The sequence below is a fragment of the Poecilia mexicana genome, unplaced genomic scaffold (assembly GCF_051168715.1).
Source record: "Poecilia mexicana isolate PSO_F unplaced genomic scaffold, ASM5116871v1 scaffold_18, whole genome shotgun sequence".
In the NCBI taxonomy this organism is placed as follows: Eukaryota; Metazoa; Chordata; class Actinopteri; order Cyprinodontiformes; family Poeciliidae; genus Poecilia; species Poecilia mexicana.
The window spans coordinates 20,681,534-20,709,051 of NW_028263387.1; the positions used below are offsets into that span (position 1 = coordinate 20,681,534).

Here is a 27,518-nt window from a genome sequence, read left to right on the forward strand (position 1 = left end):
ACATCACCCACCCAACAAGTGATTCATTTGCAGTTACCCATGACAGATGCAAAGAAAAGCTAGCTAGCAATGGTATATTAGCAGTTAGCTACAGACCGTCTCAAGTCACAAAAACCAGTGAAGATGTCTGCATTAACTTTTGTCTGACTAAAACGTCCTACAAGAAAAAAAAATACCAGCTAAAGATTGAATGGTCCTGCCACAATTAGATTTAAGATCTATGATTAGTCTATTTAAGGCCTACTTACATTTTAAATATGAATTTATGGCATTTTAAGGCCTTAAAACTTAGATAAATCAATTTCAGACCTTTTAAGGATACATGAACACCCTGTTGATTTTCTGATTCAGAAAAAAAATCTGTTGTGTGTCTAGACTTTGCTCCCGCTGTTTTCAGAATAAGTGTATGAAAAATAAACCTGAGCTGCTCCATCCAGTCTGCTCTACAGATTAGTGTCAGACTGGAGGGCGACACACTAAAAGTTTTCAAATAAATGATCAGACGTGAAGATAGGCTTTATATTTTTGATTCCAATTTATTAGGATCAGATAACAAAAAGCAGGGAACAAGACTGGAGGCCTGATCACGCTGCAGGGACGATTAGCTGCTTTTACAAAAAGAAAATGTTGCAGGATTTCTACGCTATTTGCACACTTAAATTCTCCATCCATCCTTCAACTGCAGTGCCATGCCTACTTGAGATGAAAGTCAAGTTTCATCTCAAACAAATGATCCAATATGAATATTTTGGACAACAAGAAGCGGAGAAACAAGACTTTATCGAATCATAAAACACGGTGGAGGTAAGATGATGCTGTGGGGATGATTGGATGACTCTAGAATAAGAAGAAGGTTGTTATTTTCGGATCATCCATAAATCCATCTGCAGGAATATCTAAGTTCATATTATACTTTGACATTCTTACTTTAAAAATGGAAACAAATAACCTACAACTATAAAATAAAATACTAAATTGTGTAATTTTGTGTAAGGATCAACGTCTAATAGCAACAATATTCAACTTTAAATATTCATGCTGCGTAATTATAGCAAACGGCATGAAAACAATCCAGTACATTAGGCTTGAAAGGGAAAAAGAAAACACAAATTGTACAAAGTGCCTCGCTGCTGTTTTGTTCACCAATATGTTTGTCGCTTTAGGAGAAGCCGAACAAATTAAACAATTTGCAGAAAAAATGAACTCAGACTTCCCTTCCTTTTGTTCATTCGGGGCATTTCTTTCAGGAATACTGAGATCCGCCGGGAGGAAAAGCAAGAAAATCACTCAAGTAGCACAAAACTCAAATCAAAAGGGATTTATCTGCTGCTGCCGTCCAAGCAAATGTTCCCGTTTGAATAGAGCATCAGAGAAACCAACACGGCGCTAACAGAGCAGAGAAACATAAATGTAGAATCATGCCATATGTTAATTATTACGTCTTTATGTTGGCTGATCCAAACGGAGCTCAAAGGCGAACACAAACAGCACCGAGCGTCGCGGCAGACCTCGCATACTAATTCCAACTGCTTTCCCGTCTTTTCCTGCAGTGTGTGCGCTCGCTGACAGCCTGTCCTTATGGGTGCCAGTACGAACGTTCAGACACACTGGGGATGCTATTCTGGCTCCCAAAACAACACCGCTGTCCCCCATGGGAGAAGCGAGGCTCCCAGTTCGCCCCGTAGAGCCGAGCCGTGATTCAAACGCCTGTCATCTCGCTGTAATGATGATCCATCCGCAGCCATTACCAGCCCATGGTTTCTCACTTACAAAGCTGATTGTTTGACATGTGAAACATACATCAGCATAATCTGCCCCATTAGTCAGTTTTTTTTATAAGAGCACCCACAGCAAATCAAGTGGAAAGGAGCGGGACAGAGGAAGCTACGACGCACGAAACAGTCAGAGGGAACAAGAGACGTGAACAAACGAGGACAGAAGAGGGAGAATTTTATGGGACTTAATGGTGCGGGCGTGCATAATGTTCACAAACATATTTCCTCTCTACTGGAGAGCAGTTTGGGTTTTGTTGCTTCAGAATGAGACATTTAAATTCATAAATAGTCCTCTTCCACTGAATCCTGCTCCTATTAAGTATTTATATTTGTGCAGCAGCTCAGAGCAGACAAACTTAATCACAGCTCAACAGAAGCTACGTTTTGTTTTCTGTGTGTGTGTGTGTGGGGGTGTGTGTGTGTGTGTGTGTGTGTGTGTTATATACTTTACCACAAGATCTGACTGCTTACTTTAAAAAAAAAACTAACATAAACCATGTTTTCAGTCTGCTTTGATTTCCATTTATTAAAACTTTTATGTTATAAATAGACCTGCTACATCTTCCGTCTGGCTTTGTCTTTTCATTTTACTTTAACTATGAAACTTAAACATCTTTGAATTCAGTTTAATTCGATTCACTTCATCCATCCCACCAAAACGCAGGAGTTCAGCCACCCTGTGGTGAAAAACGGGAAAACTCTGTTTCCGTTTGACTGACTTTAACACCTCTGTATAAAAGTTTAAACAGCGTTTTAATTCTACCAGTAAAATACTCTCTAACTCATGTCTAAATCATCAAAATTTAAAGCTTATTTTGAATTATGCTCTCTTATATCTGCATCCGCCCTACTGGAGAAGAGTCAGCGAGTCGGTCCTGATCTCGGCATGCAACGACGGCGCCTCGATAAAAATACGGCTCTGGAAACAAAACGAAGAGCCAACTGCACTGAAAACCTCCTGATTTCTCCATCAAATATCGATTTCTGATCTCTTCCTGAGTTAAAACATTACTATTGTTGTTTCTAAATCAATATGAACTTGTTTTCTTTGCATTATTTGAGATGTGAAAGCATTGGATCTTTCTTTTTTTCTTATTCTGACCATTTCTCATTTTCTGCTAAAAAATATTAAATTTTTGCTTGAAATTTCAGAGACATGTTGTCATTAGTTTATAGAATAAAAGAACAATGTTCATTTTACTCAAACATAATCCTACAAAGAGTAAAATCTGAGAAACTGGTCATTTTAAGTAGTCTGTGTGTATTTATAGCAACACAAGATACTTTACAAGCAGGTTCGATTTAAATGTAGGTCTATTTAATTCCCTCAGAACCAAAACAAATGTCATTCTTTGCAAAACGGTCCTGTCAGATAAGATAACGATGTCCAGCAGTGACAGGGCAGATTAATCAGGCAGATTAAACCTAAAAGTGAGTAAAATCGATCAGACCAAATAGAGTCGTGAGTAACTACTGCTACAAACTCAAACTCTACGCCATAAAGATCAAGAGGAGAAAGAATCATGTGGACGTTTTAACCGAGTTAAAAATAACATTAAAGGTTACATTTAGGGCATCACTTTCAAAGTAAAAAAGCGCCTCTACAAGGACTTTACAAGCATTTAACCTCGTAAAGATTAGAAGAAAATAAAAACAGAATAAACAACATGATTCAAGAAGAGTTTGAAGACGATCAGCTTTGAATATTCCCGTGTGAAGGGTTTTGTCCATCCACAGGGACGGGCTGAAACCCTTTCATCCATGTTCTCCTTACATTCAGCATGAAACACTGATGTGAGGGTTTCCTGAGCCAGAGGAGTAAAACTATAGGAGGAAGCAAAGAAGAAACCAGGCTGGTCCAAAGGAGAACGGATGATTTACACAGTTGGATTTTGATCCAGAGAGTCAAACGTATGAAAGAAAAAACAGTCACTGAGCGAGTCGGCGTGTGAACTTCACCTGCTCATGGGATCGCACGTGTGTGACGAAGGCCGGCTGACGTGCTAATCACCTCTCGGGGTGGAGTAGAGCAGCCTGTCCTCGTTCTCAAAGTCACACTCCGCAGCACCCCGCACACACACACACACTCGCTCTCTTAAGACACCGCAGTCCTCCTTCCACCCTCCTCACAATGAGTCAATAGGACTGTGCTCATCAATTCTGTCGAGGGTTGCTATGGAGACTGAGAACAGTGTGTGCGTGTGTGTCTTCGGTGGAGGCGCGCGTGTGTGTGTCGGTGTGTGTCTTAATATCTTCTCTGGTCCCGTCAGGTCACGTTTCATCCTGATTTCCCCTCGCGCGCACATTAGAGACCCCCCACCGAAGCCTTGAGCAGGCATTTCTCACATCCACACTCCTTGAATACCGATAGGAAAATAACAATGTGTGTGTGTGTGTGTGTGTGGGTGTGTGTGCGTGTGTGTGCGTGGGTGTGTGTGTGTGTGGGTGTGTGTGTCATAGTGACGTTGAGGATTCCTGAAGTCACATGTGTGTGTGTGTGTGCAGTCGGTGTTCAAAAGCCGGTTGCATTGCTGCAGAAGATCTCTGCAGCATGCAGTGCAAACGTTACAGAACATGCACGGCTGCTCTGCGTGTGTGTGTGTGTGTGTGTGTGTGTGTCTGCATGTTCAGAAAGCGGCTCTGCAGGTTTTATTTTTAGCATCACAGGCAAACTGAGACCCCCCCCTCCATCCTCCTCCCTCCTCCCCTCCCTCTCCTTTTGCTCTCTGCCCTCGCTCTCGTCTCATCTCTCGTTCCATGCTGTGTGTATCTTGCTTATGATCACAAGCGCTGTATGCCGAAGCTTCAGCGCTCACCGCTAATGTCTGAATGAATGCAAGCTCTCACTTTCATCTCCCGCATCAGAAGAGGCGGCACGTACAAAACCTCGCAGGAGCGGAGGTGACGTCTGAACTGTAAGCCTCCCTGTCGCTACGGCAGCCAAGCCAAGGTCAAGTGCTCAGTGGCCTGGTAAAGCTTTTCATTACATATTTAAATCCACCAAATTCCCCACAGAGACCGCCTGCTGCTCTCCACTTCCTCCCTCCAAACTCGCCTTTTCTCTGTATTTTTCTAAATTCGCATATGGACAGAACGAAGCGGGTCCTGCCGTCTGAGCGTCGCTGTGATGGGTAACATTTGCGTGATGCCAGCAGGGCTGCAGATGCAGCTGTTTGTGAGGATGCCAGCAGAAACAGACAGGCGGGCGAAATACCACCTCCCTCAGTAAGCCAGATGGAAATGAAGACTGGGGTTTAGATTCACGCAAACTCAATTACCGCCACGCGCTTTGGGTCCGTTGGTTGGCCTTAAGTTTTCAAATGCATGCTCCATCAAATACACACACAACTTTCACGCTTGATGAACATCCAGCTCAGTACGACTCACACATTACGTTCATTTTCTGGTTTTTTCTTCTGCTAGAGCAGAAAATGAGTAATAAAAAGTGGGGTTAAAATTGATAGTTAGTCAAAGAAACATGAAGAGAAGGAAAATGTGATTTCTCACACTGTGAGAGCAAAATAACTGCTAAAATAAATCATATAACTCTGTAAAAAAAGCTGTGATCACCAGCCTCGCCTGCTGTTAGTGGCATTCCCCAAGGCTTCTTACTAGGCCCCCTTCTGTTTCTTATTTTTACATATGTCTTTGTCACACTTTTAGGAAATATGACTTTAATTCCCTTTTTTTGATTATTTTATTTATGATTTTATACAGAATAAGACATGCAGTACAATCAACAAGTCAAACAATACCGTTTATAAACTCCAATCCCTTCCCACTAAAAATAATAACTATAATAAAATGAAAGGTTATTAAAAGGGTTTAATGCACAGTGTGACAAATATGAACTGAAAAAGAAACCTGATGTTTAATATTTGAGGCAAGAGACGCATCTAGATGAAGCAGGCAAGGATCCCAAATCTTCAAAAAGATTTTGTATGTTTTTTCTTAGATTATATGTAATTTTTCCAGGGGAAAGCAACTAATATGACTTTAATTGTTGAGTTGTGTGATCAAACAGAGAACAAAATCTGTTTTGGAAAAACTTGTTAAAATGCTCTCGATTTATTGTCAATAAATAAGGTTATGAGTTCGTGCGTCCTTCTTGTTAGCGCCTCAGATTTTGAGAACCAGGAAAGCGCCGTCCTTCCCGTTCTCACTCTCAGTAAAACAAGCAGCTGTAGATGCAGGCGAACATGTTCTGGTTGAACCATTTCCTCCTCCGTCGACCAGACAGACTTCAGCTGGTGCAAAACGCAGCTGCTTGATGCTGCGACTCCCATCCTCCAACAACTTCCCTGTGAAATGCAATATCGATTCCAACTTTCAAGTCTCTCTTCTGTATATTGTTACTGTTCCGCCTGTCGAGTGGCGCCTCGTCTTTGGAAACCTCTGAGATGATATAAGATACTTTAATGTCCATGAAACTTACATGAAATGGAGCATTTTCTGCAAGAAAAGACGATACAGGCGGATTCTGTTAAATTAATCTTCGTCAATGCATCAAATTTACAACCCTGTATTTTTTTTTGCTCCAAAGCAAACATTTTTAATATTGCTTTTAATATTTCATTTTTGTTATTTATTTACACTGTGTTGACTATGTTCATGAGTGCCTGTATTATCAATTTGTCCTTAATTGACTTCCTTGGATGTCTAGAAACGATGAATATAATTAGCATTTATTATCATTCTTGTGCTAATTCGTACTCGTGTTATTATTACTATCATCAAAATGACCCCTAACAGCGATTGTGAACTCTGTCTCCAGCTTGTAAAGATGAAAGATCCAGTCGGGTTCGGAGGCTTGTGAAAGCCTGCAGGCTGCGCTTGGAGGCAGAGCTGTGATGAGGCTGCAGCGCCTTCAAAAAAATACAATTAACGGGAAGAAAGGGGAACTGGAGGACATGTTGGAGCAGCTGCAATCACTGACGCAGCGATCACAACGAGAACAAATCAGCAGGGTAACTGTTTCTGCATGTTTTTATTATCGATAGCTGCATAAAATGTGTCTGTTAAAATGCATGTAAGTGTTTATGAAGTCATAACGTTGTTATTAGATGATAGAGGGAGAAGCCAAAAGCCAAAGGTATATTTTTATTATCTTATGGAACAACCCTGAATATTTAGGCAAAATATTCAAATTCAAATATTAAACTCAGATCTTCCGTATTTAAAAAGGTAATGCAGCTATTCCATCCACACAGAAGCATTTATAAATCCTTTATAACTCGCTTTTTGACTACAGTGTGCAAACTTTGGGTTCCAAATAGTTTAATTACTTTGTGAAAGTACTAAAGGTAAGACGGGAAGGGTAAAGGGGGAAGGTCTGACGATTTCTGGACGAAGATCAAGGAGGATTTTCAAGTAAGTAGGACAAGCCTGAACCCCCGTTGGTAAGAGTGAAAAAAAGAGGATATTTGGAGGTGAAAGTGGAGGAAGAGTTGAGCAGAAATCTGTGGAATGAGAAGCTTTTATTCTGAAGGGTGAAGTCTGAGTGGGGAAGGTTTGGCTGTGGTTTCCCAGTTTTTTATTACTTTTATTAATGCTGCTTTTCGCGTTACAGCTTCCTTCACACTTACTGGCACTCGCACTAAAGATGCAATAAAATCCTTAAGATAAATTTAACGTGAAGCGATGAAGCGTAATTACACAACATCACTGGTACAAGGAATTGACAAGAAAGTTGATGATTCTTTTTAGTTTCAAACCAAGAGCTTTACATATTAAAGAGAGCTACCTAACTTTCCTTATTTATAGAAGTGCATCACTAATTCTGCCTCATTTTTAAAGATTTTAGGACTCCAGTGGCTTTATTGAGCCTTACATGACATAGTAGAGGAGAAGAAAAGTGTCGGGAATTGAACCCAGGATCACCAACTTTCTTCTAAAATCTGACAAATTAAATTATTTGTAGCTTCGTTTTCTTATAAAATCTTGTGTTTTGCTGCTCTAGGCTATTTTTCGTGTAGCTGTGAAGGAAAAAGTGGACTTTAGAATTGAAAATGTTGCTGACTCGTTATCTAGAAACGTTTAAATTTAATCTAAACCTCTAACTTATTCAAGTAAGGAACACAACTGGTTGCCTAAACTTGTCCTTATAGACGCTTAAAGAAATTTAAATTAAAACAAACTGGAAATTTAACAATGAATAAGATGAATAAATGGAGAAATAAACACACAATAGCCGTGTTTGCATTATAAATGTACACAAAACTGTTTTCAATGTTATGCTAATGTAGAAAAAACACAATTTTGCAATTGTGGTGTTTCTATTAAATAAAAAATAAGTTTGAATGAGTTTGTTCATGAGATAACGAATTAGAAAACACACCGCATCGTCTTCCTCGCGGTTTGCACCAACAACATTCGGTTGTTGATCATGTGACTGACAAGGTGTTTCCATTGCAGTTTTTCAAAATAAAACAATTTCAATATGGCCAAAAAAACACTAGGAGTTTTTTCAAAATGTTTGTGTTTCCTTTAAGCAAATGTAGTTTCAAAATGTCAAACTGTGGAGCTGTGTGGTCAGTGGAAATGCTGCTTGTGAAATCATTTCCAGCTGTATTTGTTATGCATATGCAGACGTTTTACCAGTGGCTGAAGAACTTAATGTTGTCAAAATACTGAAATAGTGAAAATCCCATCTTCCTTCTTGTTATCTTTTTAATTCAGAACAACAAAGTTGAAGTAAAGCCCTGCTGTGCATAAATGGTACTGATCAGTGTGTTAATAAAAAGTATTTTCAAGCATATAAATCAAATTTAGATCAACTTTTTTACAGAAATGACACGTGCTGCTCTAGTCAGTGAATCTTTCTCCCTTTGTTTAAGTTGCTGTTGGTTTTCTGGCTGATCCCACTTTGCCCAGCATACAGCTGGGAGAGGAACTGGTTTCATTTGGCTGCATGAACAGGGTGAGGGTCTGCTGAAGGTCTGGTTTGTCTGCTGCTTGGAGACGTGATGCGAAGCGGAGGCGGCTTCCCAGAAACAGATGTTTTGGCAGATTTGTTGTAAATCTGTCCTTGGTGTTTCTGTCAGAAAGGTTAAGTGGGATTTTTAAGAGCATGGTCTTTTCTTTCATTCCAGGTTTTCCTTTCATTTAAAGTTACATAATAATAAAAATAATAGTGTTGACATCTTTGGAGAATTATTACTTAATGGTTATGTGGAAAAAATTACTTTTTTCTTAATTTGAGTTTAATAAAAAAGAAAAAAACATTTTTTCTCTTCACAACAGGATTCAGTTTGTCCAAGTTCACCAAATACACAAACATCGACCGTCTGAATTCATTTGGATTCAGGCCATTGACCTTTGACCTAAAGTCTAGAAATTGTAATAATAAAATAATTTTTATTGACACATTTACAAACACAAACTGTTTCAGATTTAAAACTGTGGTTCCTAAGAAACATTTTTTAAAAACATGAGATTGAAACCAAAAAGTGTTGCAACAAATCACAAACATTATGTAATATATCGATACTTGTGGTATCAAAAGCATCTGTTTTCCTTACTTGTAGAAGTTGGAGTCACGAGTTTCTAACGTAACGTTTTGGGTTTGAAACCAAAGTTTGGGCTGCTATAAAACACATCTTGATATTCAGAGTATCATTAGCAGCACCCTGAGATTTTGTCCAATTAATCATTCTCGTCAATAGAAAATCTGCAGTGAGTTTAAATCTCTAAATTAATGAACTTTACAGACACAGTGATTGCATTCGGTTTAAGACTGATACTCGACGGCCACGACTCTCTAACACAACGTGGTTAGATTTCTGTCTGTCTGTCTCTAAACACTAAATAGCCACTATTCATTTGGTGTGAGTTTTCTCACGCCTGTATCAATAGTTCCTGCCTCGCCTTTCCAAATCGGCATGTCGGATTGCTGAGGCAAGAACGGCAAACAGCAGAAACCGTCACATGGCGTATCTGCAGCGCGGACATTGATATGCATGAGTTCGCGCCGCCACACGTGCTCAAAGAAAACCACAACACACACAAAATGCACATTTCCAACCCCTCACACACTGACTCCTCTGTCTCTGTCAAAGGAAAATGGAATCCATCACATACAGGATGCATGGGGGTGAAAGATTACTCACATTTCTCCCAATCAGAGCCAAATTGCTCTGGATGGCTCTCGTATTTGGAAGATAGAGCTGGCTGTGTCTTTGCATGCAAATAACAAAGTCGGCCTCTCAATTTGCTTTCTCCTTGACTTAAAGAACGTGTTGAAGGACTGTCGCTGAGTCTCTGCTGAAAACGTTAGGAATCTGCAAGGGAAGTAATTCATGCTGCAGATCGTACTGCATAAATCTGCTCATCATGATAAGATGCAGCTGGAAGGTGGGACTCCTGCCTTGCAGCTAAAAGGTTGAGAGTTCAAATCTCTGCATGAAGTCTGAATGTTCTCGGAAAGGCACGTAGAGGAACTGGATGTTTATAGGGTTTTATGTTTTTAAGACGTTTTGCAATCAGTTTCTCTTTTTCTTTAGGATTACTGCAAACCTCATAAAGAGAAACTCTAAAATCTGCATGACTGAGTTCTGTGGAGGAAATCTGTCTCATCAACACATTTAGTGGCAATTAGCGTCAGCCACAAATGGATTAAAGCATCGACAGAACCCTGAAACGAACGATGCCGTCTTCTGACTTCATGCAATAACGTTTCATTCCTGTGGTTTGGGAAGTAATTTCAAAGGAGCAGAAGGCATTAAAGGCGTGTTGGAAGTAAGTTCCTAAAAAAGACAGCAGTCTCTTACTGAAACTGCTGCACGTTTTGACGTAGCAACAACTCCAGGTTTCATTCTGCTCAGGAGGTTTCTCTCTACGTTGAGCAGATCAACCAACAACTGTTACTGTTCCAAAATTCAGAAAGTAAACCAGACATATTACTTTAATTACAACTTTACTTGCTTGGTTTTTAGACCATAATTTGAGTAAGCTTTTGCTCGACATCTTGTAAACATTAAGACAAGTACAAATCATCTAGAATATGTGATTGATAGGAGTGGAGCAGGAGCATTTATCGTGTGCTGCTCCAGTAAACGTCGGCATCTTACTTCCCTTCTTTCCTCTTCAATAAAAGCTGCCAACTCCCCTATTTAGACTGTAATAAGTAGATTAACACAACTTTATGCTGTTTGGCTTTCTGTGCGTTGCATTGCTGGCTTATTAAACGCGCTGCAGAAGCCTGAGCCCGGCCATCAAGCAAATAATGTTGGCCCCATTCTGAATTCCAGGTTTTCTACAGTGATAAAACTGAAACATCCGCAGTTTTAAACAGTAAAATGTGAAAAACGTTCACAACGATCTGGATCTGTTTGCATAAACAAGCAAAATGTGGATGTCATCCAACAAGCATTGAAAACCAACAAAACTGTCTTTAAAAGGAAGAATTAAACTGAAACACTTTGTCACATCTGACTGCGTTTTCATTTCCATTCAGCCCCAGCCAACAATCACAGCCAAAACTTTGGAAGATTTGGCAGAAAATACAACCTTTTGCATGTTTGTTGAGGAAAATCAACAACAGTATCAAACAAAAACCTTCAAATCACTTAAAAATAGACAGAATTATTTATAAGGGGTAATAATAAGTTAGCAGGTTCTGTCTGAAGACGGTTCTGATAGAAATCTCAGCTTGAACAGCCGCAGCTTCCTCCATCACAAACACTGTAAAACATTTCAAAGTGGTTTAACTTGAAAGTGAAAGTCCACCTGCTGCCTTGAAAATGCAATTTGAGAAAATAGTTTTTTGTTTTAACTCAGACATTAAAGTTCATGAAGTTGATTTAACAACAACAGACGAGTCGTCTAAACATTGTTTTTTTAAGTTCATTAATCTTGAATTGTGAGTTTTAACCTAATGCTGCAATTTAAACCAAACAATTATTTCACAAATGGCAAGAAAAAATCTGCCCTCACCTCGTTAAAGAGACGCATTTCTGTATTATTTTACTCACAATATCAAGATAAAAATAACCAATTACTTTCATTTAGAATAATTTAAATTCTTGTTTCAAACTGTATGAAGAAAATTTCTGATCTAACAATGACTTTTATTAAACATCACAACGAATTCAGCTCAGAAGCATTTAGTGTGAAAAGGACATTAAAATAAACATTTAATTTAACAAAACACAAGAGTCAGATCAACAACACACTTCCATCTCAGGATACAAAAACATGGCGCTTATTTTAAGTGTTAACCTGAAAATTAACAAAAAGTTATCACAACTTTATTACTCTAAGTTTGTCTTTCGCAAACTCACGCATTTAGGTTCGAGATCTAAAACTCACTAGATTTATTTGACTTAAAGAGTAAAATATATTAGACACAACTAAATATGACTCAAATGTTTTACAGTGAACAGGGCTGAGAAACGGGTCGATTCTCTGACGGCGTCACCATCTGCACTCATTCGCTAATAATCACATTACACATGGCATTTTCCTTCAAAAAAAAACTTTGAATTCAATAATGAAGGACTGCAAACCAAACACTTTGGATAATTGCATGCAAATGAAAATGTGTCACCGCTATAAAAGCAGAGTAAGTGCTGCAAAAACAATGTAAGAGCAGCACCAAACAAATCAGAGCCTGGCAGCTTCTTTCTTCTCCGCTCTCTGTTTCTTTCTGGAAGCAGCTTCCAGGAGCCCACTCGCTTTGCAGCTAATGAAATATCTAATGCACTTAGTTTCTTTTGCTTCGCACCTGCCTCCTCAGAGGCATGTTCCTCCTCTCAGAGCTAAATTACTTGATCTCAATGGAGCGAGACAGACTGCGGTGAGCAACAAATGGGCGGGGAAGACGAGCACTTCCAGCGAAAAGATGACGAGCTCGCCGAGGAGCCGCTAGACGGATCTTCTCCGGTTTGCATACGGCCGATCTGAGATCGAGCGGCGCAGGCTGCTTGTTGTTTGCAGCGTTTGGCCCGTAAAGCCTCCCTCAACACACGTCCCCAATCCATCAGTTTTCCTCTCTCTACGTCGAGAACAACAAAACCGAGTCCTGAACGACTCTCCGGGGGGTATCCCCGGCTTTCTTTTTAACATCCCTTCTCTTTTTGGAGAGACTTTTACAGCTATTTAGGGATTGGTGTTGTTAAAATTATTTATAAGAAGCATTTCTGTGTCTGATTCACATCCCGTTGACCCGCTTTACATCCCAGCTCACGAAGCAATTCCTGTGACCGGTGCCGTCGAGCAGATAATGCAGCTGCTTCATAGATATCAGAATTAAATCCACTTCATGGAAAGATAGCAGCGGAGGCCAGAGTGTATTTAAGGTCAGGAATATTTGCCCTTCGAGCGCACGGTCGTATTAAACAAATGTCAGCTGGTGACCCTTATTGCATTAAAGCTGAAAGGTCATAACATGAGACGACCACTAAAGGTTAAATATTTAGTGAGTTAGAACTGAACCAGCAGCAACATTGTTACCGACAGAAGCTAACGCTCGCATTTAGAGTGACTGAGTTCTGACTTGTGGATCTAAAACTCAAAACCAAGCAACATTTTTGCCCTTCCTTATTCCCAGACTTATTATAGTACTTTAAAGGCGAAGTATTATGTATTTTCCATGTTATAGCATAATGAAGTGACTATGTTAACCTCAGTTGTTATAAAAACTGAGGTTTTACTTCCTAATTTAACGCCTTGAAATTGGGCCTCTGTCTCTTTAAAAACTCCTGCTCTTTCTGAAACTCCGCCTTCAGGAAGTCATCACAACATGGCTCCTCTGTTAACCCTTTAACAAAGTTTCTACCAGCAGTTCACTGAGCAGTAGCTCCTATGATGAGCTCAGTAGATGCTCAGTTTCACCAGCTGTTTGCTAATTGCTGCTGGCTAGTCTGAAGGAGCCGAGTCACTGGGGAGTGCTGCTTTTTCCACAGCTGTCATGGAGATTAAATGATTTCTCAAAGCTGCATTAAAGAATCACGGCGACACTACAGCTTTGTTTTTGATATAACATTAAAACATGTCAATTTTACATAACACTGCCCCTTTAAAAGGTCCTAATCAAAGGTCATGAAAGACTTTTGGAAGTATTTTAAAAGCTAATTAGAAATGTGGGAGGAATCCCATTCCTTTGAAGACAAAGAGTGTCCAGAAACCACAAGTTTGCTGAAGTGAACCTTCAACAAACTTCTTTAATTACACAATCAGAGCCTTTAGAAAGAAATATTCAGCTGCTGATAGAACAAGCAGTTATGATCAATGTCTGCACTGGCTGTCATTAAACTGATGCATTTTTATTAAAGTCATCCATCATCAGCGTAATCAATGCAGATGAAAGATGTTTGGTCTGCTGTGAGAAACCGTCTGCTGTGTTCTCATACATAACTGATGAGCGAACGGGGAGCAAGCAAGCGAACGAGCGCGTTGGTGTGTGTGTGTGTGTGTGTGTGTGGATTGTTACGGACGGGAACGCCCGCAGGGGGTTTGATGGATCGCTCACCGAGCACGCCCAGTCGGTAGTTCATGGTCACCACGATCACGTTGCCGTAGGCGGCGAGGACGCTGGCGTCAAACATGTTCCCGGTGCCCTCCATGTAGGAGCCGCCGTGGATGAACAGCATGACGGGCTTCTTCCTGCGATCGCGGATATCTGCACACACAAAACACACAAAGGGTGAGCGCCCGAAGAAGCCAATAGATATGTTTGTGCTTCCTGTTTTGATCAAACATGTTGGGCTGTAATAAATTAACAGCAAATCGTTCAGGTGAGCGAACAAATGAATCTTTCCTCCTACTGGATGTCGGTGCTACAAAATGGATCTTTAATGTACTTGGAGCACCTTTTAATGTCACGATGCCTGCAGAAAAACATTTGCTGAAAAGTCCTGACTGACAGTAATGAAAGAGAAATGTTGTCAACAAACCCACGGGGAGAACTAAGTACACCCTAAGGATGGGAAAGAATTTAAAATGAAAAGAAGCAGCCAGCTGCTGCTAATGAAAATCATCAGCAGGTTTGAAAAGCTCTAGAAAAACAAAAGATTTGGGAGTTTTCTACAAAGAAGTTATCGATTAATTAGTTTAGCTTAACGATTAATTAATAAGCGTTCAACTTGTTTAAGATGTTATGGGCCATAATGGGCTAAAGTTATCATATAAGTATTAAATACTTTATGTAACAAAGTAAGTCAACTAAGAGTATTGATCAAATTATCAATCATTTCATTTCATATTTAAAAATTACAAAACCAGATAAACCAAAAGATAAAAGGTAAGTGAAGATTTCTGCATTTTAAGGACAAAAATGACAACAACTCAAAAAAGTAACAAAACCAATAAATCTTTCAATAAAAAAACTTATGAAACTTTAACAAAAGCTCCAGGTGTGTGTCTGCTTCTGGTGAATTTTGGTTAAACATGTTTGTTTTTCATTCAGTTGGAAGAAAATCCAGACATTTTACTCAAGTAAGAGCAGAAATACTTCCTAATAAAATTACTCAAGTAACAGTAAATGGTACAGCGAAGTAAAAATACTCCTTAAAAGTTTTTTTTTTTTTTTTTCAAAAAAAGTTACTCAAGTAAAGTTACTACCCATATAAGACCATGTTCACGTCTGCCTCTCAGACTCCACGGGACTCAGTTAACATTAAAGATGCTGACAGGGAAGATATAGAAAAACTAAACAACTACGGCCTGTGGTCAGGGTGGCCAGAAGACGTGTAGCGTCTGATAGTGCATTAAATCTCAAGGCCTCAGGTGCAAATATATCTAAGACAGAGCCTAAAGCTACGAGTGACCAAGATGGCAACGCATGGATGTCCATCAGCGCTTAAAGACGGTCAAAGCTACAGACTACAGTGTGCAGAGAAGGCAGCTGATGCATAACTGGAGCTGTATGTTTAAAGGTACCGACGTAGAATATGGGAGGAATGTCGGCCTGTAATGAGACGCTGTGTTCAAAGATCCGACTCTTTCTTGAACTGAAACAGATACTAACGTGAGCTTGTTTGAAATAAATCATCCCTCGTTCAAATAAGATTTTGTTGGAATATTCTCACACAGGCTTATTTAAAGGTGAGCAAACCCTCTGTAATACACGTCAAAAGTCTCTTCTTTTGTATAAAAAAACAAGGCAGCATGTCTAAGATTCACAACGTTGCTTCTTAATAAACACTCCTTACACAAACTGTCAAGAATGGTGGCAGAAAAGTGAAGATTTGTTCTGCAGTGAAGTCTGCTGTATGCCAACAGCTGACGTTTGTTTTAAACTGGGCTCACACTGGACAAAGATCCCAAACATAGAACAGAATTACTGGACAAGATCAATGTTTTGTAATGGACCAGTCAAAGTCTAGACCTCAACCTGATTGAAAAGTGTTTTGACCTGAAGGGATCTGTGAAGAAACGGATGTCTTCAAACCTCAACCTTCAGCAGAGTTGTACCGTAAAACACTGATAAAACCACAAACAAAATGGATTAATTAAGGCGTTTCTGACAAAAACCTGCTGTCATGCTGTGTTACATACAGCAATGCAAGCATATAGCATGAGCAGAAACAGAAATTTAAAGAAATAAACTTCCATTTAAGATTAAAAAATTGATTTTTTTTCATTTCTATGTGCCTTAAAAGTCCCAGGTGGAAAATCCAAAAACCCAAAAGCAAACAGGATACAAAAACAAAGCAGAAACATTAACATTTTTTCCATTAAAACCCAACATTATTACTTCATTTTGTAAGCAATCAGGATAACCAGAGAGAAGCCGACACATCCAGTGTCGAATAAATGTTCCGTATTTTGCACCTTAGAGTTTGAAACTCGCCCTCAGCTGCAGAAACAGACGTGTCAAACTTTTCACAGCTCCGTTTCCCTGCAGGGAATCTTCAGAGGACATAATTTTTTATTGTTTTTATTTTTTGACAGTATCAGTTTTACACCAGCACAGCTCGTTAGTGGTTCTAGCTTTGGGGTAAAACATGAAGAGATATTATAAATGTCTCACATATAAATGTCAGGTCAAATCTTGGAAGACCAGAATTAAGAGGAATGATTGATTATCTTCATTTAAAGTGAAGCATGTCACTTCATTAAGAATTCCCTTGATAGAAATGCCATTAGTCTGGTTTTCCTCATACATTTAATTAATCTTTTTCCATAAATCTTCACATCTAAATCCAGACAACTACCTTGGAAAAATGATGATACATAAAGTGAGTACGAACAAACCACATCTGGACATCTTGTACCACAACAACAGCATCCTGAATCTTCAAGACATGAATGAACCAGAGCTATTTATTAATATTATACCAATACATTCTGCCAGGCAAAAAATTAAAACCAGTTTGATCTAAATGTAACGCAGTTTTTTTTTAAACCCAAAAAAGCAGCAAAAAAGCCCCTTTTCTTCAACTCACAATCAATCCTAATATATATCCCTTGATTACATTTATTATTATCTGGGTTTCCCCTGATTGAAGAGCAGTCATGTACTTGAAGCTGAATGCGTCTTAATTTTAGACACATACAGAGCCTCTTCACCTCTGAAAATTCGACATAAAGATCCTTCAAGGTGAAGACAAAGAATCTTTTTCGCGTTAATGTGAGCTGTAGCTGATCTTTTTTATGAAAATGCCACCCAGGCCACTTGGACATCCGACACGTATCCAATCTTTTCAAATGCGACCAGCGTCTGAACGGTCAGGTCGCATTCATCCACCTGACCGTCATTGTTACTCGACAAACGTCAACATCCTGCATCCTGATGCGCACAAGCGGGAAGAAAAACAACAACATTAATGAGGATTAAGCTGTTAATGTGCTGCTCTGGTCAACTCTAAAATGCTACACCATTAGCATCCGTGTTTACTTCCGCAAACACTGAGCACGCGCTCTCTGTGTGACGTCACTGCGCCCTCTACTGCGCATGCGGGACACCTTCAGGTTGTTTACAGTTCACACAGTCGCCTATATTTGGAAATGTGAACGACCACGCAGAAAAAAAAAATAAAAAATCCGATTTCACAAAGCAGTCATATTTGGGTCACTTCAGGCTGCAGTGTGAACGTAGAATCTGTTCATGCTGGTAAAGTGTCTCAACTGCTGCAATGATTTTTGGCTTTTGCCGTTAAAACTACGTAGCTTCAGACTGAACCCAGTTAGCGGTGACGGGAGTTTTCAGCCGGAGCCAGCTCCTGCGGCTCTGTGTGTTTGCGTGCAGGACTGTCCCTGATGGGCCCTCGTTGGCCTTTGAACCGTTTCTCCCAGCTGACCGCGGGACGCTCCTTCCTGCCAGGAGCCGACGGAAGCATATGGCACACGAGACTCCGAACTGTGGCACGGTGACAGCCCCGGATGGCTTCAGTGTGAGCATGTGCTAAGTGTGTGTGTGTGTTTGTCTGCAGGCCTGGGGGTTATGAGGGAGCAGTGGAGCAGATCAACCACATAAATAACCATTACTGCATCTGTTACCGAACGGAAGAGAGATAGAGACGCTCGGAATCCCTTTGAAACCCTCCTTTATGTGCAGAGTAGCTGCTGAAATATGGATTTAATGCTTCAAAGTAATGATAAGCTCGGGTGTTAAAGAGGGAAAACTCTTAAATCACTCCTAAATTGGTTATATTTAACCTCAAATGAGACCAAAGTTATAATCTTTTAAAAGTTTTTTTTTTTTTTTTTTTTTTTACATATTTCATCTCTTAAATAATGAAACCTTTAAACCAGGACTTATTTATAAGTCAGAAAAGTATTCACAACCTTTGAACTTTACCACATATTGTCACTTTATCTCTGCACACTGGGCTGAAAAACCTGTCATGATATAAATGTTTCATATCGGTCAATATTGATAATTATTGATTACGTTTTTGTTTTAAATCTCTGAAACACTGATAAACTGGTGATGTGACATTTCCTGTTTTATCCACAGTTTTCACTCCACACCGTTTATTTTTAAGCAGTTATGAGGCAAAACCTTAAACTGCTGCTGTGCCAGTTACTTAACAAGTTGTTGCTAGGTAACCAAAAGTTACTAAACAAGTTGTTGCTAGGTAACCAAAAGTTGCTAAACAAGTTGTTGCTAGGTAACCAAAGAGTGAGTCAGTAGATTCCACCACCTTTGTTTGGAAAAAAGCCTGTTTTGGGGACACTTGGGATGAGCTGGAGGTTCACCTTCCAGCAGGATAATAACCCTAAACATAGAGTGACAGATTCAGATTACACCGTTAATGTAACATTAGTTTACATCACTCTTAGGTATAGATGTGTTATGAACTTTATCTCTTATGTCTATATTTGTACTATTAATATTTAACACCTTAGATGGAGTAGCTTGTCAGTGAATAACCAATTTCCCCTTGGGGATTAATAAAGTATAAACTATCCTATTCTAAAGCATTGTCATGAGTTACAGTGGTCCAGTTAAAGTCCAGACCTAAATCCAATTGAAGATCTGTGGTAAGACTTTAAATCTGATGCTCAAAGCTGAATCAAAGTGACTGGGTAAATTTACTACTTAAAGCTGCAGAATGTAACTTTTATAAAATATGTTTATTAAAATTATCACTATGTGGTGACAGTAGCCTGCCATTAAAGCTAATGCTAACTAGCTAAGGCTAGTTAGCATTAGTTTTTCTGTAACAGTAAGTTGCTTCTTCACCTATTGCACATTTAGTAGCAAGTACATGAGAGTGATTGACAGCACTAAGACCTTCCTCCTGGCTCTGATTGGTTGTTTCTGACAGGAAGTGGTGGTTTTCTTCAGATGGTCATAGCAGCTCAGGGAGGAGGAGGAGATCGATCTTTTCAAATCGTAATGTTACGACATGGTGACAGTTTTAACAAATATGCAAAAAGAAGCATATTTTTGTAGAAGTTACTAACTTTAGCATTAATCAAATGGGGATCGAAGGTAGAAAAGGTGAAAAAGCCCAGGAAGTACTGCAATGATCAGTGAAAACCTGGTGAACTAACTACCAAAAACCTGTCAGAAGATCACAAACCACGTCCTTGTCTCCAGAAGTAACGTGCAAAGACATCAGCAGAGGTCTAAAACTTTTGCACGACACTTTAAAATGAAACACAACAATCCCTCTGACGGGGAAATAAATTTACAGGCAGCTGCAGCAGAGAGTCACTATGGCAACTGCTTCACGTTGACTCCTTCCTCCCTCTCGCTCTCCTTCCCTCCGCCTCACGTGGCCGAGGTCTCATTGACTGTTGCCTTGGCAACATATTGCTCCAGCGCATCTCCGGCCCTCCGATGCCCTCTGCCCACGTCGCCTACCTCCGTGTCATTTCATTAGCGAGCGACTCCCGGCGTACACACACACCTGCAACACACGAGCGTCTCTGCATCCTGCGAGCTGACAGGCGGCGGCGCGGCGGGGACAGAATGCAGATGCGCTCGTGTCGCCTCCCATACCCGGCTGTGACGCGCACACACACACACACACACACACACACACACACACACACACACACACACACACACACACACACTGAGTGGGCTGTCATGGTTGACCTGTGCACTTTGTGTCCACGGATCACTTACAGGGCGAATGGCTGTGCCACACTGACAGATAGGACTAAAGCCCTCTGGGGGCTACAAGCTCCATCCCTCTTCTCCTCATTTCTTCCCTCCCTCTCTTCCCGCCTCTGGCGTTGTCGTGTTTCTACCTGAACCCACGTTTAGCATGTAGCGCCCGCAGTCAGGAAAACGGTCAGGTTTGCAGTCTTGTGCTCTCTCTCTCTCTTTTTTTTATTTAATGAAATCCTCCCAGAGCAGATTCAAACATTTATAGTTTGAAAGCACATACTATGTTTTTTTAAAACTGAAACTAATCAGCTCCGCAGGGAGAACCTGAGCTGTTGTCTGCAGGCAAACATGACAGCACAACCGAAGGGACAGTTGGTAGAACGGGACTGCAGCACTTTTTCTATTTTTTTTTTTTTTTTTTCATGCAAAGCTCCAGAAAATCCCAGACATTGTATGACTGATTATCAGCAGATGGTCAAAACTTCCACATAAGCATCAACGGATGCTTTGGAAGGTGCAGAGTACAGACTCTCGTTTCTACTATGAAAGTTTTACTGATAATGCCTTCATCATACAAGTATATTTTATCATTACTTTGGCAGCCTTTATTGCCGTTAATATGGGTCATTTTGATGACCTATATTAAGCCGAACATTAAAATTAAACATCATTAAACATCGGCAGATAACGTTTAATGGTGTTTGATTTTTGCGAACGTCGTCTGCTGATGTTTGCCGAAAGTTCACAGCAACGCTAAGGGGGACGTTAGTTCAACTTTTAACGTTAACAACTTGAGTATTTGGATTTTTAAGGCGCTTCTGTTTCTTTCCAATTCAGATTTTGTGAGTTTTGCAAACTGAGCATGCAAACAAGACTTTGATAAATCATTTTATACCAAATAAAGTGACGTTTATCCTGTAAAATTACAAATGTACTACAGTATAAGTATTAAAACAAAAAAGCTGCACTGACTTCGCTTCATGAATTTGCACACCCTTAAATAAATACTTTCGATTTAACCCAGTTTCAGTTAGTTTGAAATTAAAAGATCTACGATCAACCTAAAAGAAAGTTCAGCTGTCCTAGGACTTCTCCATCCATCCAGTTTTTAAAGGGTTGAAACTTTACAAAGGTATCAGTAAGGAGAAGGATGCCAACACAATCCTTAACATTGTCATTCTGTAATGAATTTAAAATAAAATATGGGACAGTAGTGACATTACAGGATATGGAAATATTGAAGAAAATGAATAAAAACTAAGTCTGAATGTGGTCAACAAAACAGAGTAGTGTTCTTCAAAAGAAAACACCGAGGTCTGGTTCCTAAACTACGAGGCAGAAAGTGTTTGATGAAAACAAGCTTGATTTTTGGGCTGCAGTCCATAAGGTTTGTTTGGTACAGAAAATGCTCCAGATGTCACCAAAACAACAGCAAAGCATGGTGGTGGCTGAATCGTGCTCTGGGAGTCTTTACTTTAGAGAAAACTGAGGCTTTAGTCAAAATAGGTAAGTACAAAGTTCTGAATTTTGACGCAAAATAAATTTGATTTGTTTTAAGTATCTGTAAATCAAAATATATATCCAAAATTAAACAGAATGTTATGTTTCGTAATGTTTCCAAATGTTTCCACATTTCTACAATTTGAACCACAGAAGCAGGATGTGCAACCTGACAGATCTTACAAAAACCACATCTGAAGGCAGTGAGTAATTGGGTGGAGGGTTTCAAAAGGTGAAGAAACTTGAATAACCCAGCTCTGCTCTGTAAATAAAGAAAGGAAGCAACGGAAACAAAGCAGGATGGCAGAGAGGAGCGGAGGGTTGGCACCCGGAGGAGCTTAACCCGACTGCTGATCCTCTCAAGCAGAACGGAGACAAAGAGACGATTAGGCCTGGACTTGTGTTGAGTGTTTCAGTTTACTGGCCCACCCAGCGCGGCCCACTGAGGCACTGCCCTCTCATTCCTTCACGTTTGCGAGGCGATTTGGACCTTGCTCTGAAACTGATGCTTAAACGGGCAGAGATATCATCTTCTAATAGGAAGGAAGGCGTTCTAGGCTTTTTATTTCCAAAATTGGTTGTTTATTAAGCAGCATTTTCTTTTCTTGCATGTCCGCCTGTCTTGGTTTTGACCCCGTTTCTATTTTCATTAGTCTCCATACGCCGCTGAGGGAGGTGGAGATAATAACTGACCTTTTGCATGTGCTCTCCACACTGTAATAAGAGGGAAAATTTGCTCCCAGCAAACCAGGAACTGTCATCTGTGTGTAAATACACGGCGGCCCTACGTCTGAGTGCTCCAATTAACAGAAAGGTTACAGAGGAGTGAGATTATTGCAGCGGTTTAATGGTGGGAATATGTTAAAGATTATTTCCAGTTAATCATTTTTCAGCAACAAGGCGCCTACAGATGGTCCGATTCAGCTCGGTCCATAACTGCTGTCCGTTTCTGAAGCAGACCGTGACAAAGCATGAATGCATGAATGAGCAGCCGAAGCAGAAGCTTCTTTCGTTTGTGGCAGAGGTGATAATAAGGAACACGTTAGTTTTGCTCTAACTTGTAAAGAAACTGAAAATAATTTAGATAAATACCTGAAAGACCTGATCCGATATCGTTCCCTGATCCGATATCGTTCCCTGATCCGATCCGATATCGTTCCCTGATCCGATATCGTTCCCCACTCGACTTTTTAGTAACCCAACACAGACACTGGTGACTGTTCACCAACGCTAACCAGAAAACAAACAAACAACACAGCAAAACTACATAAAAAATATTTGTTGGTTTAAAAAAAAACATTGTACATCACTGTACATGACTCTACCTGCAGTTAGTCCTCCAACCACTAGAGGCTCCGTGTTTTTATAGAAACAAAATTAAAAAGATGGCAGTCTCAAAATGAGAAAACAGAAACTTTACAAAACTATATCTATAATCTTCAGATGAAACGTGTGGATTTATTATGATTACCATGTTAAAAATATGAATTTAAGCAGCTTTGTCACAAAAACCCAAACTCTCACTGTTTTGATTTATCAATGCTCTAATTGTTTATCATGGCTAATTATTACAACATCCTTAAATTTAACTGAACTGAATTAAATTGTAGTGAATTGAAATAAACTGAACCAAAATTAACATAATTCAACTGAACAAAAGTGAATTGAACTCAAATGAACTGAACCAAGTTCAACAGAATTTCAATAAAAATATTTTTGACAGTAGAGATGACAGCAACATTCATTCCTAAAGACGGAAATCAAACACAAGAAAGCCAAGAACTTTTCTGTTCACACAACAAAAGACACAACAAAACCAAAACTGAGGGGAAAAAGAGAAAACTTTAAGAAGTAGCGCTTCTAAAGGAAATTAATTTGGAAAAAGAAGAGCAGAATATACAGAATTACACAGAATATTCAAAAGTAACATCCATAACTTATAATATTTTAAACCTCAGGAGGATTTCTTTTGCCTCAACGTTTGTGCAGCTAAATTAAATGCAACTTTTTCAGCTCAACTTGAACTGCTGGTTGTTTTATCAAATGTGAAACTTTATCCCACTGTAAAGCTGAGCTGGACAAGAATCTCCTCTTACCCATAATAAGGTTTTTAATTTGGAGGAGGAAAAAAAGCACTGGTACAATTTTATCAATTTTAAAAGCGGGCGGCATTTTAAGATAGTTCCTGTATTGTGAAGCGGCGTAATTTATCGAAGTGCTCAGAATCGCGACATGCGGCTGGCTTCAGGACGACCCTAATTAATTTACTTTGTTGTACCAAGAATCGGCGGCACAGTCAAAGTGACCCAGCCAGAAAGTGCAAAGCCGAAAACCTCTTTCTGAGTCGGGAAATGAATTATTTAATTTATTTTTATTCAGGCATTTAGAGAAACCTCCTCAGTCAGACACCTCAACACAATCGAGGCTCTTTATCCACTCTGTGCTTTTAATTATACTCTCTCCTCTTCAACTGTAAAACCTAATCTGGTTTTGCTTTGTTTCCATTCACGACCAACTAATCTTGGTTTGTAAAGCCAATAGAAACGTGTCTGTTTTTCATGTGCTGTGTAACTTTGGAGGTGTTGGTCTCTATGTTGGCGACGGCTTGCATTTACCGGAGCGTTCTCGTCCCCAGAGTCTCCGTTTCATGGCCAAACGCACGTCGGAATAAAAAAGATTCATCTTGAAACTGTAAATATTTATCTTCCTTGAGTCCAAACTGAAACCACCAGAGTCCGTGAGAATGTTGTCTTTTTGAATATTCAGAAGAGAAACCTCAAAAGCGTGTGATTTATACATAAAAGATTTCTCGTGATGCCCCAGATCTGGTTTCGAGAAAACAGTCCGCAGTTCTTCATTTTTATAAATTGATTTTGTGCAGCGATGGTCAGCAGAGACAAAAAACAAAACAAAACAAAGGAAAATGTAACGTGAGAAGCTGGAACACAGAAGCTGCGGCGCTAACGGAGGCTAACGGAGCAGAAGAGAGGAGCCTGTTTATGTGTGGGAATCGATGTGAGGTCAGGGGTCAGCTGCTGTGATTCGGGCCGGGCGGTGATGAATGGGACGTGATGAGATGCACAGCAGCAGACCTGACCACCGAGAGAGGCTGAGGCATTCATTAGAGCTCACTGGATCCAGCCAAAGGCCAGACGGATCCTCTGTGTGTGTCCAGGCACCGGGGCGATGGTCCCACTGGGAATCACTGGTTCCCACTGGGAGGCTGGGGAGTTGTTGACTTCCAGTGTGAATCGTTGGTAACGAACCGACCGATGAGAGAAGATCAATTAGTGCTTGAATGAAAATCATTTCATAACAATACAGGACTTTAAAAAAGGCTTAAACTTAATGTGTCTTAAATTAAGGCCTTAAAATCTCTGAAATTAATTTTTAAAAATTGTAAGTCACAAAGCCTTACATTTTGTAATGGCAAGACTATTTAATCTTGCATACAGCTGAAAAGACATATCACAATATCAGTAATTATTGATTAGTCTTTTGTTTTAAATATCTGAAATATTGCCAAACTGGAAGTGTGACCGTTCCTGTTTTATCCCGTTTTTTAAATTTTTGAACAGCTATGAGGCGCGGTGGCAAAACCTTAAACTGCTGCTGCGCCAGTTACTCAACAGACTGTTGCTAGGCAACCACTTGTTACTCAACGGGCTGTTGCTAGGAAACAAAAGAGTGAGGGAGTTAGTAGATTCCACCAACATTGCTTAGCTTCTCTTCTGCCTTCATTCACTTGTTCTTTTATTTGACATTATTGCATTTTATAGATCTCCTTTCATTCAGTCTGATCCTAATAATTTGGTTTGGATTTAATAAACGTAATAAATCAGGCAGCTGGCAGCGCTGGTGCCTTGCAGCAAAAAGGTAAAGCGCCCAACCAACACTCACCCTTTACTCAAATACACCACGGGCAAAATAAACCAAAACGTGCATTAGGACCAATCCCCAGATGGATATGTGTGGGGAATGTGTACAATGGCTGCAGGTAGAGGAGCGGATGTGTTTGGTGCCACTGCCAGTGACAGAACAAATGTCAGGAGAAGGTAAAAACGCAGCGAGAGAACAGAAACACACTGTTCCCTCTGTCAGCTTACGAAGCTGAGGCTGTGGGGACCAGCATGGAGCTGGACGATGCTGGCAGCTCCGCTGTTTGTCCACCAAACCCACCGCCTGCCACAGCAAGCAAACACCCGCCTCTCCGCTCAATATGCTGCTGAAGATCACACCAACAAAGTCCACAGGCCAAACGCAAGCAAACACATCCCATACGTCCCCCGGCATATCAGCAGCAATTACTGCACAGGAAAAATGTTAGCGAGCTAATCGCTAACCTAGAAAACTTTCTGCACCACCCAAAAAAAAAAAAGGAAAATTCTCTACATTTGGAGAAGAAGCCCTCCTGAATTTCTCCCCCCCCCCACAAACCAAACAGCCATGTTTCTTGTTTCCCTCAGCAGATTAAGTGTGGGCGAGGAACAAAGCAGCCGAGTGAGCAGGAACGAGAAGATGAGTCGGGCAACTGGGAATCGGAGTAGCCGGCCCAGACTGGTCTGACAACAACACGGCCTTATTAGACTCAGTAGATCAGAAAACACAAGAGCTCCTCTCTAACTTTCTCCCTCTGTTCATTTATCGCTCTGCCTCCCTCCTTTATTCACTTTTCTACCTCCAGCAAACTCGCCGCTGCTCGCAACCTCAAAGCCTCCTCGCTTTAATTTTCCAGAATCCTCACATTTTCCATCTCCCTCTGTTTTATTCAGCGAGTTTCTCCGGGGGTTTTCATCTGGAATTTCTCTCGGCAATCAGCGGCCGTGTCTCCGTCTCTCCCCTCCTCCGACCTCTGCTCTCTCTCCGTCCTCGCCGTTCGCGGCCTGAGCAGAACCCTGACTCGGGCTGACCTTTTTTGTGTTTTCCTCGGTATTAGAAAGAGGATCAATTCCACAAATTGAGCGAACGGGGAGGAGACAAAAACCCCGCAGATGGCTCCCTCTGTTCTGCAAAATGCCACAGTGACAAAGGCAACACAAAAACCATCCATTGTCCTGTTTTTCCAGAGACTCGACTCGCAGCAGCCCTCTCCTCTTTTTTTTTTATTCCATTTTCTTTTTCAGCCGAAAGCCATCTGAACTTGCGCTGACCCCCTGTCTCCTCTTTCTTCTTTTTCGCCTCTTTCCATTAACTTCTACATTTTTTATGGTTGAAAATACAAACATTTGCTCTGAATTCAGCACTCAAAAATCTAATTGTGTGTCTCGATGTCATATTTCAGTTTTTGTTACCAAACTGGCAATAAAGCACTCAAATATTAACTTTGTCCAAGTCGTTTTTCATGTCAGATTTTCCCAACGTCCCCAAATTTCCAGAAGAGAGGCTCGTTTTTATCCTGTTCGAAAGATAAATACTACATTTTCCAGCAAAGATTCTCTAACAATGTAAAATCTAGAAATACTTTTTTGAACACAATATGCATATTTAATCAAAAATCAAATTTCAACTTCATGACTTTGAGTTCAAGAATAAAACATAAAAGAAATGTTTCCCTTCCTAAAGCATTTTTAATTTAAAAGTCGAGACGTTCTTCTTGCATTCAGACTAAAATTATATTTAAGCTGGAAATATACATTTGAAGCCAAATGTTTATATTCACCATATGAAAAAGACCTACATTCTTTCCCTCACGCTGATATTTTAAATGAGTTTACTTTTTCTGTTCTAGGTCAGTT

The 27,518-nt window shown here is 40.1% G+C and overlaps 1 protein-coding gene across 1 annotated transcript in view; it reads right to left on the reverse strand.

The window, feature by feature from the left end:
- Window positions 1–27,518, reverse strand: part of LOC106928770 (neuroligin-2-like) — a 151,043-nt gene that overhangs the window by 26,902 nt on the left and 96,623 nt on the right. The window contains exon 4 of the mRNA XM_088016049.1: window positions 14,245–14,394. Within this exon, the coding sequence (XP_087872175.1) occupies window positions 14,245–14,394 (150 nt within the window). The remainder of the gene's footprint in view (window positions 1–14,244; window positions 14,395–27,518) is intronic.